General features: G+C 46.6%; 1 protein-coding gene across 2 annotated transcripts in view; it reads left to right on the top strand.

Moving 5' to 3' along the window:
* The window catches only part of Slc44a3 (solute carrier family 44 member 3), a 76,994-nt gene that overhangs the window by 43,532 nt on the left and 14,193 nt on the right, over positions 1–19,269 (top strand). The window contains exons 11-12 of one of the 2 annotated variants that reach the window (XM_021196611.1): positions 2,509–2,665; positions 6,335–6,421. In XM_021196611.1, coding sequence (XP_021052270.1) covers positions 2,509–2,665; positions 6,335–6,421 — 244 coding nt within the window. The remainder of the gene's footprint in view (positions 1–2,508; positions 2,666–6,334; positions 6,422–19,269) is intronic. The other variant, XM_021196612.2, reaches the window with a different exon arrangement.

Below are 19,269 nucleotides of genomic sequence, written 5' to 3'. Positions count from 1 at the left end.
AGAAGAAGAAGAAGAAGAAGAAGAAGAAGAAGAAGAAGAAGAAGAAGAAGAAGAAGAAGAAGAAGAAGAAGAAGAAGAAGAAGAAGAAGAAGAAAGGAGAGGGGAGGGGAGGGGAGGAGGGAGGAGGAAGCGGGAGATGCACTGATGTCCATGCCTATAATTACGACAGTTTGTGTTTTTTGTAGCATTGGAGAGATGACCTTAACAACCACCTCCCAGGCTCCTCATTCCGTCTTGCAGGTTTTGCTAGAGAAATACATGGAACAGAATGGTCGTTGCTGTGGTGTGCTCTTTGCTATGGCCACACTGTTTTCTCCGGCTGTCAGCTTTGTTGGGGGCCAGCTGCACTGTGCAGCCCAGACTTTGTTCAGGGACTACGGCACAGAATTGGCTTTGCATAAACTCGAGAGTGCTAGGCTTGATCTGAAACTATTGCTCTCAGAGTTCTGAAGTGGCTGGCGTGGTTGTAAAACACTATGCTATGTCCCTTGACTTAAAGGTATTCTCAACCTTCTGCAGACTCCTATCAAAGTAATCACCAGTTACCCAGCGTACCCAGCGCCTCAATGTCAGTTCTCAAACTATGTCAGTTCGGAGATTAGTGTTACTTTCAGCTTCAGTACTTTTTTCAGCAGGTTTTGCTGGCTGTTGTGGGAGGCGGAGCTGATAGCTCTAGTCAGTTACGCAGTGAGGAGAAATAGCAGCTAGTATCCCTGGTGACTATAGAAAAGGGTGGTGACTTCAAAGACACCCGATTTAGCCTCTCCTTTGCAGGACTGTCTCTAGATTGAAAGCAGGTACTGAGTGACTCTTGGCTTGGGTTAAAAGGACCATTTTTTTAAAGTTCCCTCTCTCATCATCTGATAACCCAGCTTCCAAACCCCTGTGTCCTCCAGACAAATCCTGCAGAGCCTAGCCTTGTGACTTGCGAGGGAAGTCAGGGTCCCCTCTTCCTCTGTCCCAAATGATTTATCCCACTGCTGTGAAACCTGCTCAGAAATCTGATACCTGAACCCAGACTTCGGCACCTGGAGGAGCGGACCGTTTACAGTGGCCTGTGAATCATTTATTTCCTAGGCAGATGGGAAGCAGGTGTCCTCTACAGCCTCTCGCTCTCTTAAGCAGCGCAGTCAGTTCTAAAGCTTATGAATCTCGATGGAAAAGTAAACCTTAGGAAAAAGAAAGAGGAGATGGGGGGAAATGTGTCAGAATTTCCTGGCCTAGACTTTCAGTATCAAATCAAAATGACAAAATAGATTTCCACCCCCGACCCCCACTGCTATCGCCACCCCCACCCTCAGGATCTTCTGTAGCGGGTAGGCTGGCTTCAAATTCACTGTACAGAGGAGAATGATATTAAATTTTTGATCCTCCTGCCTCTACCTCCTCCTGAGTGCTGGAATTGTAGATAACACCACCACCCGGGGGGGTCATGCGTAGCTGGGGGCTGAACCCCAGTACTCCACCATGTGGGCCACCTTAAAATACTCGGCAGTTGAGTAGGCAGCCGGGTTCTACCCGTCTTTCTGCCATGTTCCCTTTCTCTTCCTGGGGATACCAACTCTGGAGCCCTTGCTGGCTGTGGGCCTCCTCCTCCCTCAGATTCCCAGGCCATTGTCAAAACCCTAATGCCTAGCAACTTAGCAGGCCCAGGCAGTGATGGAGGAATCTTTTCTAAAGAAAGCGAGCTTCACTTGGAGCCCCTGAAGTTGCTTCTGGGAAACCGGGCCTCCTTCTCTAGAACGATGTCCCTGGGAACACGAGCAGGAGGTCAGCAGAGGGGTGATGTCAGCTCTCCTTTCTTTTCGCTTTCGGGGGGGTTGAGGGAGAGGGAGGGCCGGTCCCATTCTGGTCTTTCTTCCCCTTCCCTGCTCTGAGAAGCTGACTTGCACTCATTCTTAGGAGCTCTGTCATTACAAGACCAGTAAATGATTCACACTTAAGTGACCTTTAAGGAGCGGAGAAGAAATCAGCTGGTTTAAGGGAACTAACTCAAAGCCGTGCAGAAGCTAAATGGCCCAACTTTGTTGTCTCTTCCCTTCAAAAACCATAGCTCTTGGTTACCTCTGCTGGCCTGGGTCCCGATCATGTGACTTGGAGGGTGGCTATCATTGCCAAGTTAATACTGGCAGTAATTATACATGTCCCTCTGTTGTTCAAAGGGTGAACACAAGACAGACTTAATCTATTGCAAAGGAAAAATAATGTCAACAGACAACCAGAAGGGCAGATGGAAGGATCAAGAACTATAAAAGAAACATACACACATATATATTAGCTCACTGATATTTTTTTCTGTATTTTTTTTTACACATTTTTGGGGGCCTCCCAAAAAAGTGAGTTAGTCTAAGACGTACACGGTGGTAACCTTGGCTACCAGGGAGGATAAAGTACTTCCTGTACCACCACTTTACAGGTTGCTAATGCTAATGAGGATCTGAACCAGAGAGAACCTTCTGGTTTCTTTTTACACAGTGAGTTTTAAATGTCTTTTTCCTCTGTTCCCAGGAATCAAAATGACCCTCCTGCCCGTCCAATCCTTTCGTCTCTCTTCGTACTTTTCTGCTACCATCAAGGAACTGCGGTGAAAGGGTCATTTTTACTCACTGTGACAAGGATCCCAAGAGTCATTTTCATGTCTATTTATAGCACTCTGAAAGAGCCGGTAAGACAGCCCCCTCAAGCCAACGAGCTAAGGGTTGGAAATTTAAGGTCCCCACTCAGGAGCTCAGACCCTACTTCCCAAGCTCTGCTTTTGTCCTGGCTGAGGAAGGAGGAGTTGTGTGTTAGCTGCAGTTCTAATTAAAACGCAGAGCAAACGCTTGAATCCTTATAGAGCAATTTCAGCTAATGTTTGTGTCTCCTCCTTCTTGTGCTTGTTTGTAAGAAAGATACATTATGAGGTGGGAATAATGGTTGCTCTGTTTTGATGCCAACCTACTCCCTGCCTGCGGTGTTTTCAGAGGGTGCCATGGGAAGTGAAGTGTGTGTGTGTGTGCGTGTGTGTGTGTGTGTGTGTGTGTGTGTGTTTGCGTGCACGCACGCGCGCGTGCCTTCACAGACTCTTGTGCGCGTGTGTCCACGTTCACACATACTTGAGGGTGAGAAATGAACACGCTGACCTACATTTCAGCTCAAAGGACAGAAAACTGTAGGGCTTTTGTGCTCGGCATTTTCTCCTCCCCGGGTTTTATTTCCATGCGCATTTAGTTATGAAAGCCAGGGAAACCAGAACACCAGGAAAACAGCTGTTCTCATGGCGTCTCTAAGCTGCCATACAAGGGAGGCTTGGACTTTTCCCAACTTTCCTGGACTCACACAATGCTAATCCTTCTCCGCCTCTGTTCCCACCTTGGGGGTTTGTGACCTGCTCTGAATTTCACCAACCTACCTGATTCCAGCCCTCTGGGTATAGTTACAGGACCTTAACAAATGAGGAAGTTTTATGCTGGCTCACCTTGTTTACAATTAATTGTGCTTGTTTTTAAGAACAGAAATCTAAATGGTCGATATTTTAAAGTCCACAATCAAGATTTCAGCCTAGCGTATCAATTAGGAACAATGAGTTGAACAGCACGCTGGCTCCCTTATCTTACTGTGTTGAGCAGCTGACTATGAAATATTTTCTTGTGGTTCCTATTCAAGCCTTGCCTGGCTGCATTTTGGAGACTTAAAGAGAAAGTTTTACCTGGCCCAGTGCAACTCTAAGTAAGATACTAGATTCTTTACAAATCTAAAAGAGGGCTTCTTCCTTCCTTCTTTCCTTCCTTCCTTCCTTCCTTCCTTCCTTCCTTCCTTCTTTCCTTTCTTCCTAAGGTTATTTTATTTTATTTATGTGTATATAAGTGAACCTGCTTGAGTATATGTGCCAGAAGGACATCAGATCCTCTGGAACTGAAGTTACAGATAGTTCTGAGCCACCATGTGCGTGCTAGGAATCAAACTTGGGTCCTCTGCAAGAGCAGCCAGTGTTCTTAACCACTGAACCATCTCTCCAGCCCCAGTGAAGGGCTTCTTGAAGTACAGAATCACATTTTATTTTTATCTTAAATATACTCATGTCAGGTAAGTATTTTGTACAGATGTAGCACACATCTAAATATATATTTTATTGATATATATTTATGATGGATATATGTACTGATATATTGACTACTAATATATATATTTAATAAAGCCTATATTCATTTATTTAACATGTGAATTAGTCATTGGTAATCATAAATCAATGAACAACTGAGAGCTTGCTGTCCCCTACTGAGTAAGGTACCCTGAGCCCTTTGGGAAAACAGCCTCCATAAACCCAAAAAGAAATCTGTGGGGGACAGAGATCTTGCTGACCCAGATTTAAAGGGCTGTTCATCACTTCCCAGATTCCCCACTGTGCAAGGCAGCCAAATACCCACACAGTGATGTCGCTGAGATAAAATATGTGTCCTTCTGGCTCTGTCCTGTGTCTACAGCATCAGCATCTCTCACAACCTCGCCTATGATCTCTCCTATGTTAGATGGTCTCATTCACAGTTGCTGCCAAGCTAAAACCTGTCCACCTCAAGTTTCATCCAGTTGAGTTAACACTGGGATAAAAAAATGTCTATAAGACTGAGTAGGCTGGCCGGGCAGTGGTGGCACACACCTTTATTCCCAGTACTTGGGAGGCAGAGACAAGCGGATTTCTGAGTTCGAGGCCAGCATGGTCTACAGAGTGAGTTCCAGGACAGCCAAGGCTACACAGAGAAACCCTGTCTCAAGCCCCACCCCACCCCTACCCCCCACCCCTACCCCCAAAAAGACTGAGTAGGCTAGTTGAGAATTGTTAGCTATTTTGGGAGTTTTGTTTTGTTTTGTTTTAACTCTGGGTGTAGGTGAGACATGGCAACCCTTGCTTAGCTAGTTCATTCAGTTTTTATTTTTACATCTTCAAAAATTCTATCTATCTATCTATCTATCTATGGAGAAAGGAGCTGTGGGTCCTGGAAATTCAGCTCAGGCCTGATGTTGAGCGCTTTTGCCTCCTGAGCCAGCCCTCCAGCCTGGGATTTTCCTTTCTTTCTTTCTTTCTTTCTTTCTTTCTTTCTTTCTTTCTTTCTTTCTTTCTCTTTCTTTTTTTTTTTTAACACTAGGTAGTAGGTAGAACTTAGTGGGCCGCCCCTTCCCCAGCAAATTCATTCTCAAGCTACACACTCAAATTAGATTTCAGAAGATTGATTGACTCTGAAATTTAGTCTGAAAACTTCATTATAGGACGTATTTTTCCCCAACATTAAACGTGATTATTTGTGTGGGCACATGACTAGTATCTACAATATATGAATCGGATTTCTTATTGGTGACAAATAATTTGCACCAACTTTGAATTCAAAAATCAAAGTGTTCAAGGCATAGAGGCACATACTTATGGTCTTACCTCCAGAGGCTAGCAGGAAACTTGAGAGCTCTGGACTGGTCTTGGCCACACAACAACACCTTTGTCTCCAAAATAAAATAATGTAGCCAGGCATTGTGGGCCATACCTAAAATACCCACATTTGGGAGGCAGAAGCAGGAGACACAGGAGGAGTTCAAGGCTAGCCTTAGCTACATAGTAAGTTTAAGGCCAGCTTAGGCTATCAGAAACCCTGTCCTAAACACACACACACACACACACACACACACACACACACACTGTGAATACCATTTGAAATTTGACACGCTTAGAGGCAGATGAAGAGAAAAAGAGAAGGTAAAATTTTCTTTTGTTGTTGAATACCAGTTAACCCATTTCCCTTTCTGTGGAGGTTAACTGAACACACCAAAAGCCATGCATAAAGGTTAGCTCACCTGCAGTGATAGCAATTAGTCTAGTTGCTTGCATAAAAGTGAGAGAGTGGGGCTGACGAGATGGCTCAGTGGGTAAGAGCACTGACTGCTCTTCCGAAGGTCCTGAGTTCAAATCCCAGCAACCACATAGTGGCTCACAACCACTCATAATGAGATCTGACGTCCTCTTCTGATGCATCTGAAGTCAGCTACTTATGTATAATAATAAATAAATCTTTGGGCTGGAGCAAACAGGAACTGTTTTCGGGGCCAACCGGAGTGAGCAGAGGTCCTAAAAATTCAATTCCCAACAACCACATGAAGGCTCACAACCATCTGTACAGCTACAGTATACTTGTGCTCTAGGAATCCCCTACTCGCCCCATCTCATCCTGCACCCTGCCACCCATACTCCCCCCTCCACATTCACCCATATATAATCCCACAGATGGAAGCAGTCCTCCTCTGTCTTACCTCTGCTTACCCTGTCTTCACTCTGTCTTCTCTCTATGTCTCTGGACCTGACGGATCTCAGCAGCGCAGTGCTTGGTCAAGAGGTGAATTCAGGTGCAGCCACTGTGGGCTTTGGTGTCTCGTCAAACATCTGTACCATCTCAACCAGGTATGAGCCTTCCCTTTGCCTGGGGCAGGGGAGTGGGGGGGGCATGGGGGGGGAATGGAGGTCTGAGGGGGGCTTCTGTTGCTTAGATCAGCTCATTTTCCAGGGTGGGTTGTATAATTATTTCAGCTTTTCAGTCATGCAATGTGTCAAGTCCACTTAATGCTGCTATCATTTAGTCGCAGACAAAAATGGGAAGACATGCACAGGACTGTGCCTCAATAAAACTTTATTGATAGACTCTGAAATCCGAACATCGTGTGATTTCTCATGCCGAGAAATATTTATTTTTCTTTTGCCTTTTCTGCTCATTTTAATGCTGTAGATGCCAATCTTAACCCCAGTCTGAGGAGGGCAGGGTAAGAGTCTGTTAGACTGTCACACCCTAACTAAGGTTGTGGGTCCCAGAGCTCCTTACCTTCAAAGTGTAGCCTATTACATCAGCTTCTCAAATTCTGATCAAATTACTTTCTTTCTTTTTTTTTTTTTTCCCCGTACAATAAAAAGGGGGCACAAGCCTTTTGACATTCGAACCTTGTGAATATCTGTCACGTGAGAGCAAATGTCGGTGTCTCGGGAGTCACCGTTCTTCTGAACGGGTGGGGGGGGGAGACAAACGCCTCCCAGTTTTCCTGACGTTCACCAGCCCTTCCCTTTCAAGCTACAAATATTCCCTTTAAAGATCTTTCAAATTGATGGAGGCTTAAATAGATGTTTTACTTGTCTGTAGTTCATTTAGGAACGTTTAATCACCCTGAGTCACATTCACACAAAGCAGTGCCTTTTGTAAGGCAGGGGGGCTGTTTTGTAATTTAAGTGTGCACAGAAATCTCACTTAGAAAAGTCGTCCTTATTATGGCCCATCTTCCTAAACAGATGCTCCACCAGAAGCAAAGGGGCTAATTAGGCCATCTATGTTTGATGCTTTCAAAGCGGTATTTAGAATACCTCTCATTATACAGGGAAAGTGTAGCATTCTTTATTTTTTTAAAGTCCTATTCTATTTTTAAGTCTGAATCTGGGTGTACATTTTAGAATGCATTTGGATCTAAATACCACAAGCCACTATATATAAAACACAATAAGATAATGTGGCTTTTTTTTTGTTTTGTTTTGTTTTGTTTTGTTTTGTTTTCAGAGAGGTGGGGCAGATAGCAAGTGAAGCCATTCTTAGTAGATACACTCAAGGACTGAAATGCCAGGCCTCTCTCCTCAAAGTTGTGTGGATGAGTCTGGACACCAGCTGATGGCATAAAAGTTTTGAGATGTGGCGCATTGAAATAAGTATAAGATATCCTTGGGCCAGATCCGCAGTGGGAGTGATTGCGCAGGGTAATAAGAGTAAGCTGGCCATGCTCCAGCTCTGCGTCCGTGGGACAAGTGGGAGTGGCTCTCTGAGACTCTGACCTTGGTGTCTGTGCTGGAAGCACCGACTGTCATGGCCTCGTTTTGTCAGAACTGCTGGGGGCAGGAGGCTGGGAAAGATGAGCTGAAGGGGGAGGAATGGAGCTGAAAGAAAAGACAGGTGCCAGTGTTGACGGGAGAGAGGGGTTTGGAAGGACCTGGTCTAAATGACTTTCTGAAAGTGAAGTAAATGCTTAAGAAGGAAGACAGATAGTGAAGATTAGCCCTCATGGGACAGGGGAGACAGAGAGCTGCGGAGGGAAAAAACAAAACAAAACAAAACAAAAACAGAACAGTGACACGCAGAATGAGTAATACAGACACTGCCATAGTTAATGGGAAAGGGCAGTCTTTCTTATAAGAAAGAAAAAGGAAGCTCTCTCACTGCATACATAGGTAGGTAGATAGATAGATAGATAGATAGATAGATAGATAGATAGATAGATAGATAGATAGATAGATTCCCACCATAAATAACAAAATAATCCAAACTGGAGCACAGACCCAAATCCTGTCAGTAACCATAGATTTTGGCAGAGGAGTTCTTTAATATGACACAGAGATCTTAATCTACCAAGAAGAAGAATGAGCACAGATTAGGCTGAGCTGGTAGAGGGCTAACCTAGCACATCCCATCCCCAGCACCGCGTACACCAGGCGAGGTGTATGCCTGCAATCCCAGCACTATGGAGATGGAGGTGGGAGGATTGGGGAATTCAGGGCTAGGTTCAGCTACTTAGAAAGTTCAAGGCCAGACTGAGTTACACAAGAGCGAGAAGGGGGCAGGGGTTGGGGGAGCAGGGAGTCGTCGGGGAGATAATGATGATAAAGTGATAGTCAGCACGGCTGTCAGTCTCATCTGGCCATAACAAAGGAAAATGAGTTCAAAGTGAGGAAATGAATTTAGATTAGACTGTGAAATAGTCTAATCCCACTGGGCTAGGTAATTGCGGGGGTGGGGAGAAGTGTGGGCACCTCTATGCCTGGAAATCAGATACAGAAACAGCCAAATCCTGTTTTCTTCACTCTGCATGATGGGAAGGAGGCTAGAGAAGCTGGAAGAGGATCAGATGCATCTGTCCCATTCAGCACCCAGATTCTCGCCCTGCAGCTCCGAGGTCCATTGCTCCCCTCCACTGTGGTTCATCAGTGCTCCTTAAAAGCCTCATCCATCTTCATTAAGACCCGGGCCGGATGGGGGCAGGGAGCAGTTTCTGCCTTTTGCAGCCAGCCAGCCTAAGGCTGCAGACTGTACAGTACTTCATTCGTAGAGTGGGGGAATAAATCGCCAGACCTCATCGTGTGTCACTTGCTTCTCTGCCTCCTAAATACCAAATGTGTGTAAGGCAACTGTGTCGCCTCGCACATTCCTTGTGCAAGTCATTTATTCATGTATGCTGTGTGCAACCATTTGAACCTGGGTACAATAGGCGAAGGGGACCGTGGGGATCTGAGCTATGTGTGCAGCAGAAAGAAACACAGCCATGAGACATGTATATAACAGTGAGAATTTTTTTTTTTGCAAAAATGCAGTGGCTCAGAAAAGGACAACTTGGTAATTCAAGCATCTGTGGCTATCACCAGCTAATAAAACAGTGGTAATGTTGGCTGTAGGCTATTGACACGGACTGCCGATTGATCCTTAATGGTGTAGTAGTATCTCCAACTTACAGGCCAGGAGACTGAGGCTTGATTAAGGCCCCATAGTCAATGTCAGAAGTAGGAGTCATTTGGCCTCCACAACCAAGATTTACCACTGCGAGGCTTTTGTAGCCATGGTCTCAGAACCACCTCTGGAGCTATTCCCGACAGACCGCTTTCCAATCCAGACAGGCTAGCTTACTAGGGAGTGGGGGTGGGGTTGCTAATGGCAGACTTGGAGAGGCCAAAGGTGTATAGGGCCACCAGAAGCTACCACTATGTATCCAGCAGTTTCAGGCTAGGGAAGCCTTTGCTGGGTGGCCCACTCCCCCTCCTGTCCTCCTCAGGCAAGTCAGTGTGGTCCAGGCTTCTGGTCCCAGAGGCTAGATCATCTCAGTGTGGATGGCCACAAAGCCCAGAGGCACCCTACTCCCTTACCAACACCTTTCAGGAACCCAGCTGAAATCTACCCCAGGGATCCAGGCTGCTAACTACTGAACCAGAAAGCCTGCCTTCTGTGATTCTTCCTGTCCTTACCCAAGTCATCACAAGAATCCCCCCCACCCACCCACATGGGGAGCGTCTGCCCCAGCTCTGATGGCGGCTTTGCTTAGATCAGTGCCCCCTTTAAGTACAAATATCCAGGGGGGCGGGACGCAGCACTCCCATGGGTGCTTCTACCTTGAGTTGAAAACATGGTAGAATTTTTTTTTTCAAATTTTCAAAAATTCTATTAGATTTTTATTCTTGTGTACACAAGGAAGGGCTTTTTAACCCATCAGTAAAATAGACCCCGTGATTATTAAAATGTGTGGGATTTTTATGTTGTTGCTTTTCGTTTCGTTTCGTTTTGTTTTATGAACCACAACTAGTGTGTCACTTTATTTCCTTAGACTTTGTATTCTCTGGTCGGTTGTGACCTCTAACTGTCTGGGTGGTGCCTGGCAACCCTCTAAGTCTGGGACCCTAGGTTGGCAGAGTTGGGATGGTACAAATTGGGAAAGACATCATCAGTTATCGTTCAGTTCCTGTGACTCATGTAAACGGACAGACTTCGTTGTGTGTCTGGCTCTAACTTATTTTTTATTTTTACTTCTTGTTGTTTTAAGCAGTTTTCCTCTTCTATTTTTTTTTTTTTCCTTCCAGCAGAGGTGGGAGTGGGTGTAGGAAGTGTGCTCCCGGGTGATGCCAAAACTGTTTGAAAACTACCAGTCTCCTGGGGGGGGGGTCCCCCAGCAAATGACAGCTCCTCAGTTGGGTCTTACAGCTGTCTGTCTCTGCTCCTTCCTGCTTTCTGTAACTTGAGCTGGCCACTCAACTGAGAGAGATTGCGTGGGTTGAAAGAGTTGGGTTAAGTAACTACCGCATCCACAGAAAGCCTTCTGACCCGTGTCGGGGTACCTCTCTCAGTGCAGAGGCATGCAGATAGATCCCACCCGACTCTGGCATGTGCCTGTGAACCCAAATTAGGAACTGACTGTTTCCCGGTGTTCCAGCTCGACATGGTCTCCCACCACCACCACCACCACCTCCCCAAATGCTTTGTAATCCATGGCAAGGCTGACCCTGGAATCATGAAGAGGTTTGTGCTGGCCATTTGGAATCTTGGGGTGGGGATGGCTCTCCAACATACCTGAGAACCAAACAGAGCCATCTCTCTGTGTCCATTTCGAGGGTTTCTGCCAGGAGTGCTACTGGGCCATGAAAGACAGCATATATGACTGACAGTGGGACTCGGGACAGACGATGGTTATGGTGGGCAGCCTTAGAAATGGACACATACTTTTGGGCCCGATGCTGTACCTGTCTCATTTCTCTATAGGTGATCACACAGGAAGACAAGTGTGTCTCCCTGAGGAGGGGACACAGGTGCACTGAGGCAGACTGTCTGTCAGGCGCGCAGACTCCTTTCCTTTGCCATCCGTCTGGATGCAAGCTAAGCCAGTGCAGAGGTTGTTGCTTCCCGGCATTTGCATAAGAGCGCGGGGAACTCCGCCTTTCCTGAGCCACACACAGGTTTGTCAGAAAGGTTCAGACAGTACCATTCATTTGAGTGCGGAGTAGAGCCTGCTGCTCCTGGGATAGGATAGGCTTATCTCCCCTCCCTCCTCCTTCACCCTCCCCCCCCACCCCCCCCACCCCCGCTCCAACCGCCTGCTGCCAATCATTTTTATCAGTGAATGTAAATGTAAATGTAAATGTAAAGTCGGCCTGTCTTCCAAGCTTTTGTAGTCAACTTTGTAAAATCTTAAAGCCTCTGTCCCCTCTGTGCAGTGAGCTCCACCTTTCTCTCCATCCATAAAGAGCAGCATGTCAGGTTTTGGCTCGTCACAAGATCTCCACTGCCACTTCTCCCCCTTTTCCGGAGCAGCACGTGCGTCTCTGGGAAAGGATGCAATGAACACTGGGAACATCTCTAGCTAGATTCTGTGAATGACGGAAAGAGGCCTAAGAGAAAGTTCTTTTAGTCACCAATGTGGCCCTAACAGTAACTGTGGTCATAGAGCATCCAGGTTTCTGTCTAAGGCGGAGGTGGCTCAGGCCTCCTGCTTCCCCTGCTAGATGGCTCAGAGCTATCCCTGGGCAGCCAGCTGTTGTGAGTGCTCTAGGGAGGTGCCTCCTGTGTGCTCATTCTGGAGGGGAATGCACATGTGTGACCTTACTGACAGTTCGCATGAAGGCTCGTATATAGCCAGTGATAATCCCCCGCTTGCAGCTGTCTCGTGGCAGATGCTGTTACCCCTGATTTAGATAGAAAGGAATTAAGACTCCTCTTTGTCAGAGGCCCCAGATTGTCTGGAAGAAAAGGAGCTGAATCCTTGTGCTTCCCCAGTGGGTGTGCAGCTCAGGAGCTGCTGCTGGGAGGCTTTGTGTGCCAGTCCCAGGCACGCAGCTCTCGCTCTCGAGAGCATGCTGCAACTGTCAGGGCACAGGAGGGTGAGGCCCTAGGGTGCCTGAGTGGACCTCGGTACACCCTCAGTCCTTGGGGGGAAAGGCTCAGGGAGCAGCTGCCACCTTGGACCATTAAACAAAACCAGGAGAATCTGGGTGACATTGGCTCCAGGATTCAAACATGAGCTTTTGCCAGGCCTGGGGAACTCCTTGAGGTCCTTCCTGACTCGAGATTCTACTTTGAGGGGAAAAAAAAAATTGAGATCACTATCAGGGAGAGAAGGGGAGTGATACAGTGGTACCTGGCCAAGCAGGTACCTCTGCTAGGGAGCGACTGTATTCTGCATAAATGACTCTGATTTCCTCCCAAGTGTGCTACCCTCAGAGACAAGGATGCCTGCTGTGTATTGAGTACTTACAGATGCTATGAGGAGCACTCTTCTTACTTCACCTGTATTGATTACAGTGGGCCTCACCCATCAGCCCTTGAGGGGCGCCCTGTTATTATTCTCTTGCGACCAGATGATAGCATTTAAACTCTAAGGCCTTAGACAAAAGGAAAAGTGAGAATTGTCTCTTGAGCTTTGGAAGACACCAGAGGCCTTCCTTCTTTCTTGCCGAAGTTCAAAACTGTTGAGAGACACAAGAGTGGAGCCTGAAGATCACCTGGTTTATGGGAAAATACATCCCATAAACTGCTTGTCAATGGTTCACCCAACATCAGGGGGACCGAGCCACTCTCACAGGTCTTACCCAGAGGGTGGAAGCTGGAGATGTGAGTGCAGTTTCTGTAATAGCAGGACACACCCCTCCAAGAGAGTCTGGAGAGGCCTGAGCAAGCCTAGGCTATGCTCCCCATCCCCCACACACTGACTCTTGAAGTCTGCCCCTTCCCCCAAGGAGAAATGATCGTATTCTCCGAAAGGAGATTCTTGACCTTAAACAACAAAACCAGGACTTCAGACATCAGGAGACACCTTCCCTTCTTTATAGCAAAATCTGCAGGCCAAGGACTTGGTGCCTCATCCAAAGGTACAAGGTGAGCAGAGTACTCTCATCCTTCGTCTCTATCCTTCGTCTTCTCCTGCCTTCCATACTCTGCTAAGAGGCAGAGGATGGGTGAGGGTGTCCCTTTATCCAATGTGAGATGAGCAGAACTATATGCAGATTGACCCTTCGCAGGGACACCATGGAAGACACCCTGTGCCACTAGGGCAGAAGGGTCAGGAATGTTTGGGTTCTTGGGGGGCCAGGATCTCCCCATAATGATAGGATGAGACTCTTAGCTCTCTGCTCCGAGCCCCTCCCATCCCTTCCCCTCCATCCCTCTAAAGACAGTTGTCCCGCCTACCAGCATTCGCTCTTCCTCCACTTGGGATCTGAATCCACATTTATATTTCCCCAGCAATGGACCAGAATAAGGATTCTGTTTGAGGACCTGGATCTGAATCATATACTGTCACATCCCGTTAGCTTCTGTTTTCTCAAATATACAACAAAAGTCTCGATGGCTACCTCATAGACAGGAAGGATGATTAAGTAAGTGAATACACCAACATTTAAGTGTGCCATCTGCCTCTCTCTACATGTTCCATAAATGTTCTTTGCTATAACAGAGAGAAGGTAACTCCTGATGGCTAAGGGGCTAGGACGATGAGGACATAGCTGTGGAAGGAATTCCCTCAGAGGACAAGTGGGAATACGGGTTTGAATCCTGGAGTAGGGGTCACCCAGATTTGCCTGGTTTTGTTGTTCAAAGGGGGAGAGGGAAGGTTTAGTTACTTTTGCTTACCAAGTCACCAAATACAGGAAGTCTGTGTGCCAGAGAAGTTGATGGTTAAAGTGCCTGTTTCCCAGGGTCATGACAGATGACTAAAGTACTCTTGTGATCCTCTTAGCTCTGTGGCTGGCATAGAGATAAAACAGAAGCCATTCAAGTTTCTGTCACCAATTCAGTGCTGAGTGTGTGAGCTCCCGGTTATGAGCTCTTGGTTGTATCCTGAGGTACTTAGAAGACTGACTGCTGAGTTCTTGGGATTACTCATCTAATCCTCTCAGTTGAGGGGTGTCAGTACCCGTGGAGGGGGCAGGGGTTGTTCACCTAAGCTGTTCTTCTCATCCCCAGTCCCAGGCACTACCACCGCCTTCATCACTCCCTGGGAGAGCAGAGTTGTTCAGAGTCTTGCTTTTGCTTCTCACAACCCAAAGCAGACTGACGCTTCCCCCAGCTCCAGGGCCAGCACTTACATCCAAACCCGAGACCAGGGCACAGAGTATGACTGTGCCTGCCGATTGAGAAAATAAGTCCATCAGTTCCAGGAGACGGGCTTGTCTGACCCTGTCTCGTCTCTTATCAGGTCTTCATGTCTTCCATTTTTCAGGAACATTGGTGACATGGCCTAGCAAGGGTCACTAGGACTGCTTCTAGATACACAAGTCTAAACACAATCACCCTATCGAAGTGACTGTCATTTCTTAAGTGTGGGGTGCACGTCACGACTCTGAGCTTTGTGTAAAACACAAAGCCACCAACTTAGGCTCTTACCTTCCCATCAAAAGCATGTCTTAGATACACTGGGGGTAGCAGATGGGAACCTTTGGGTTTTAAACATGGATCTATGAAAACTACCATGGAAGTCAGCAAAACCCAACTCCCTCATGAGTAAGGACAATCTGTGATGGTGCTGGATGTGGAGGATCTAGCAGCCATATCCCAGTCTCCTATACGTTTCCCTGCAGCAGCTTTGTGTCTGTGGTAGATGCTCTCATTCTCTGCATCAGAAGACAGAGCATCCTCTGTGTTCCTAGGGAGGGATAAAAAGGATGCTCAGAATGCAAGAGGAATGTCCTACACTCCAGCAATACTAAAGAAATGTAAAGCCGGGCAGTGGTGGCCCTCGCCTTTAATCCCAGCACTTGGGAGGCAGAGGCAGGCAGATTTCTGAGTTCGAGGCCAGTCTGGTCTACAGAGTGAGTTCCAGGATAGCCAGGGCTATACAGAGAAACCCTGTCTCGAAAAGAAAAAAAAAAGAGAAATGTAAAGGTTAGAGATTATTGCTGACATCTCCCAGACCCGTTTAGCTTGAGAAATGGAATTAAACAATTAAGTAGCTCCGACCATAAATCTAATCTTCTTGGTGATAGGAAGCAGATTTCTTTATACTATCTCCACATTGGGTCTTTTTCTTGGGATTGGGGGAAGGCTACTGTCAGAATCTCCTTGAGACTCCTCCAAAGCCCTTTCCACCCCTCCCTTTCCTGCCTTTGAGGCACCCACTGTGGGTGCCTTCCTCGGCTCTCCTTCCTCAGTTACCTCTGCCCTCGACACTGAGAAGGAAGTAGTTTGCCCTGGGCTAGAGAACACACTTCTAAGAAGAACAGACGAGAGAGAAGGTGAGTCGTAGTGACTAAGGAATAAAAGCTGTGATCTGGCTGTCAGGAATCCTGCAATCTCACGAGGCCCCCACCACCTAAGCCTCATCTCTGAGCGGGTTTCACAGGAGTATGAATCAAAGACCAAAGCTCAGCGCTGTGAGGGACACTGCATCATGCCTGACTTGAGTTCCGGTTTTGTAGGATTTATAGGAAGGCGAATCACTATTTGGGGGGCTTTTATGCACAGTTTCAGGTGTTCCCAGGCATCAGTTAGCACAGGTTGCCTTTGGGAAAAAAAAAAAAATCTGTTTGTCTTCATGCATCCTTGGGCCCTCTTTAGGAAATGGAATTCTTTTACTTTGCCATGATCTATGTATGGCCTTATGCGCCCAGATTTGTGAACAGTAGGTTACCAGCTCTTCTAAAAGAACACATCTCTGCAGCTTCCTCCTTCCTAGATAAACGAAAGCCCTAGAGGTGGTGATAGAAGGCTACCTTTGCTCGTTTTGTTAAGACAAAAGAAACTTAAATCACTGGTCAGATCCTACCAACCTCTGGTCCCGTGTCCCACAGCCCAGTGGGGTTTCCTTCCGCAGGTGGAGAAAGACCTCACACGCCTTCTGCTCCAAGGCCTTCAGGTCCTGTTGGGAAACTCTTCCCTTCTCTTGCCACATTGCAGGGTTAGACGCTGGGAGAAGGGGGAAAGCTAATCAAAGTGGTGGATGGATTCTCTCTATGCCCTCATATAATACATACAGCCAATTTAAACTTATCCCCATTAGCTTACAAAGAAATCAGACTCGTGGTTGGTTATTTTATTTGGGTTTGACAATTACTGAGAGGTAGCCCCTAATCTACTCTTCTAACTGCTGGTCTGGCCACCTCCCCCGAGGTGGGCCCCAGCTAACCGCTGTTTCTCCCGGCCATGTGCTCATGATCCATCTACCCTCATGGCGGCTTCCTCCTCCCCTCAGCAGCTGTGGTCTCCAGGAAGTCTCCACAGGTTTTTGGCAAGGAGGAGAAGGAGAAGGAAGGAGAATGAGAGGTGAGAGGAGGAGGCAACCATGAGGGGAGGTGGCCAGGTCAGCAGTTAAAAGGGTAGATTAGGGGTTACCCCCTAGTCATTGTCAAAGCCAAATAAAATAATCATAGTCGAGTCTCATTTCTTTGCAAGCGAGTTGAGGATAATCTTAAATTGGTTGTCCTACACCCTCACCCCACACTTAGCACCTCGGTGGGGCGTGTAGAGTCTGAGTCCTGTAGGGAGAGGCGAAAGAGACTGGGTAACTGACATGCATGCGCCTGGCAGAGACAGCAGGCGGCCCTTCCACTCAGAGACGCGTCTTTCTAGAGCAAGGATTCCCAGCTTTCCCAATGCTGTGGCCCTTTAATACAGTTCATGTTGCGGGGACCCCCCCAACCACAAAATTATTTTCACCACCACTTCATAACTCTAATGTTGCTACTGTCGTGAATAGCAATGTGACTATCTGAGTTTTCTGACGGTCTTAGGGGACCTCCTGGAAAAGAGTCATTCACTTTCCCACTTGAGGGCTGAGACCCACAGGTTGAGGACCTCTGCTCTAGACTTTGGGAAACAAATTCTCTGAAAAGTAGGCAAGGGAGTGGTCTGGATAAATTTCGTTCCATTAGATGCCTTCAGTGGGTGGGGCTAGGAAGTCTCTCTCAAGGCTTTGGCAGTTGGATCCAGCCTTTGACAGCCGTTGTGGTTTTATCTACCCACTTCTTTTGCCTTTTACAGAACGCTTCAGTTGGCATAGGGGTGGGGTAAAGAGAGTCTTAGTGAGATTGCTGAGGAATGAGACAGCTGCACCACATGACTTCATCGGGGTGCATCCCAGGGTGAACGTAGGTAATCTTAGAGTGTTTGCCTCACCACACTTCTCACCATCAAAGGAGCAGCAAAGAAAGGTCCGGGGAGGCTCAAGGAACAAGAGGCAGCTAGTATTCTAGTCTGTATCCGGGAGCTTGACCCAAGCAGACCTTCCAGACATGTCTGTGGCCTGAAGGATGACCATGAGGCTCCTATGGTCTCAACATCAGCCCCGGGTCCATGCTGCCTTTGTATAACAATTTTATTTACAAAGAGTGGCTGGGAATTTGTAAAGCAAGGGGGGAAAATGTACTGGCTGAAAAGAGCTGCCCTTATATATGGACGGAATGTCAGGAGAACAGCTTACTGAGTAGATCTACCGGGGGAGAAGGTACGTTGAAATGAGAAGACCAGCAGCCAGGTGTTGGGGGTTCAGAAAGAAAGTATACAAAGATGTCCATACAAATAGGCATCGAAATTGAGATGCTACAGTACTGGCCTAAACGAAGGTACATGTTAGCTAGATATGTAGTCTTTTGCAACAGAATAGAGAAGCTAGAAATAAATGGTCTCAAATATGGCTAGCAACATCAGATTACATCATAGAGAGGACGGGCTTCCCAACAAACATTCTTGAGGAATCTGGGATCTGCATGCAGAAGACTCTCACTGGAGAGTAGCAGTCAAACACCAACTCATAATGAACTGAAACCAGTTTGGTTCTGAGGACCTTTATGGCAGCTCATAACTATCTGTCACTCCAGATCTAGATCCTCCTTGGTCCTCTTCCAGCAGTGCACATGTGTAGAGCACTTAGCAGGCCAAGCACCCATATACATTAAAGTAGATTAATTTTTTTAAAAAATGATTAAAAAAAAAAAAAAAAAAAAGCCGGGCAGTGGTGGCACATGCCTTTAATCCCAGCACTTGGGAGGCAGAGGCAGGCAGATTATTGAGTTTGAGGCCAGCCTGGTCTACAGAGTGAGTTCTAGGACAGCCAGGGCTACACGGAGAAACCCTGTCTCGAAAAACCAAAGGGGGGAAAAAAAAAGACAATAGCCACTACACTTTTATTGGTTCTATTAAAAGCACTTCTAGCTGNAAAAAAAAAAAAAAAAAAAACCCAAAAACAAAACAAAAAACAAACAAACAAACAAACAAAAACAAAGAACAAAAACCGAAAAGCCTGGAAGAAAACACAGGAAGGGTGTATTTTGCCTGAATGGCTCATACGTGACACAAAAACACAGACCAAAAAAAAAAAAAAAAAAGGAAAGGAAAGGAAGGGTCCACCTTAAACTCAAGAAGTGCAAATCCTAAGAAACAATCTGCAGTGATTCACAGAGCCAAAGACCCATTTTTGGACTGGGAAAATATTGCCACAAGTCACATATGATAAGGGACTAATATCATCCATGTATAAAGAACTTCAGCTCAACTACAACAGACCACATAACTTAATTTTTCAAATGGGCAAAGGATTTAAAAAGACATGTGTCCAAAGAATCTACACAAGAACCCCAAACTACATAATCATAATATATATGCAGGGAACCTAGGTCAGACCCATGCAGACGACCTGGTTGGCATTCTCCTCCGAGCCCTGGTTGGTTTATTCTGTAAATCCATCTGTTTGTTTGAGATCTGTTTATTTTTATTCTATGTGTGTGTGCTGCCAGTATGCATGTCTACACTGTGCGTGTAC

The sequence above is a fragment of the Mus pahari genome, chromosome 4 (assembly GCF_900095145.1).
Source record: "Mus pahari chromosome 4, PAHARI_EIJ_v1.1, whole genome shotgun sequence".
NCBI lineage: Eukaryota > Metazoa > Chordata > Mammalia > Rodentia > Muridae > Mus > Mus pahari.
Note: the sequence above shows the minus strand (reverse complement) of the source record. Positions and strands in the feature narration are given on the sequence as shown.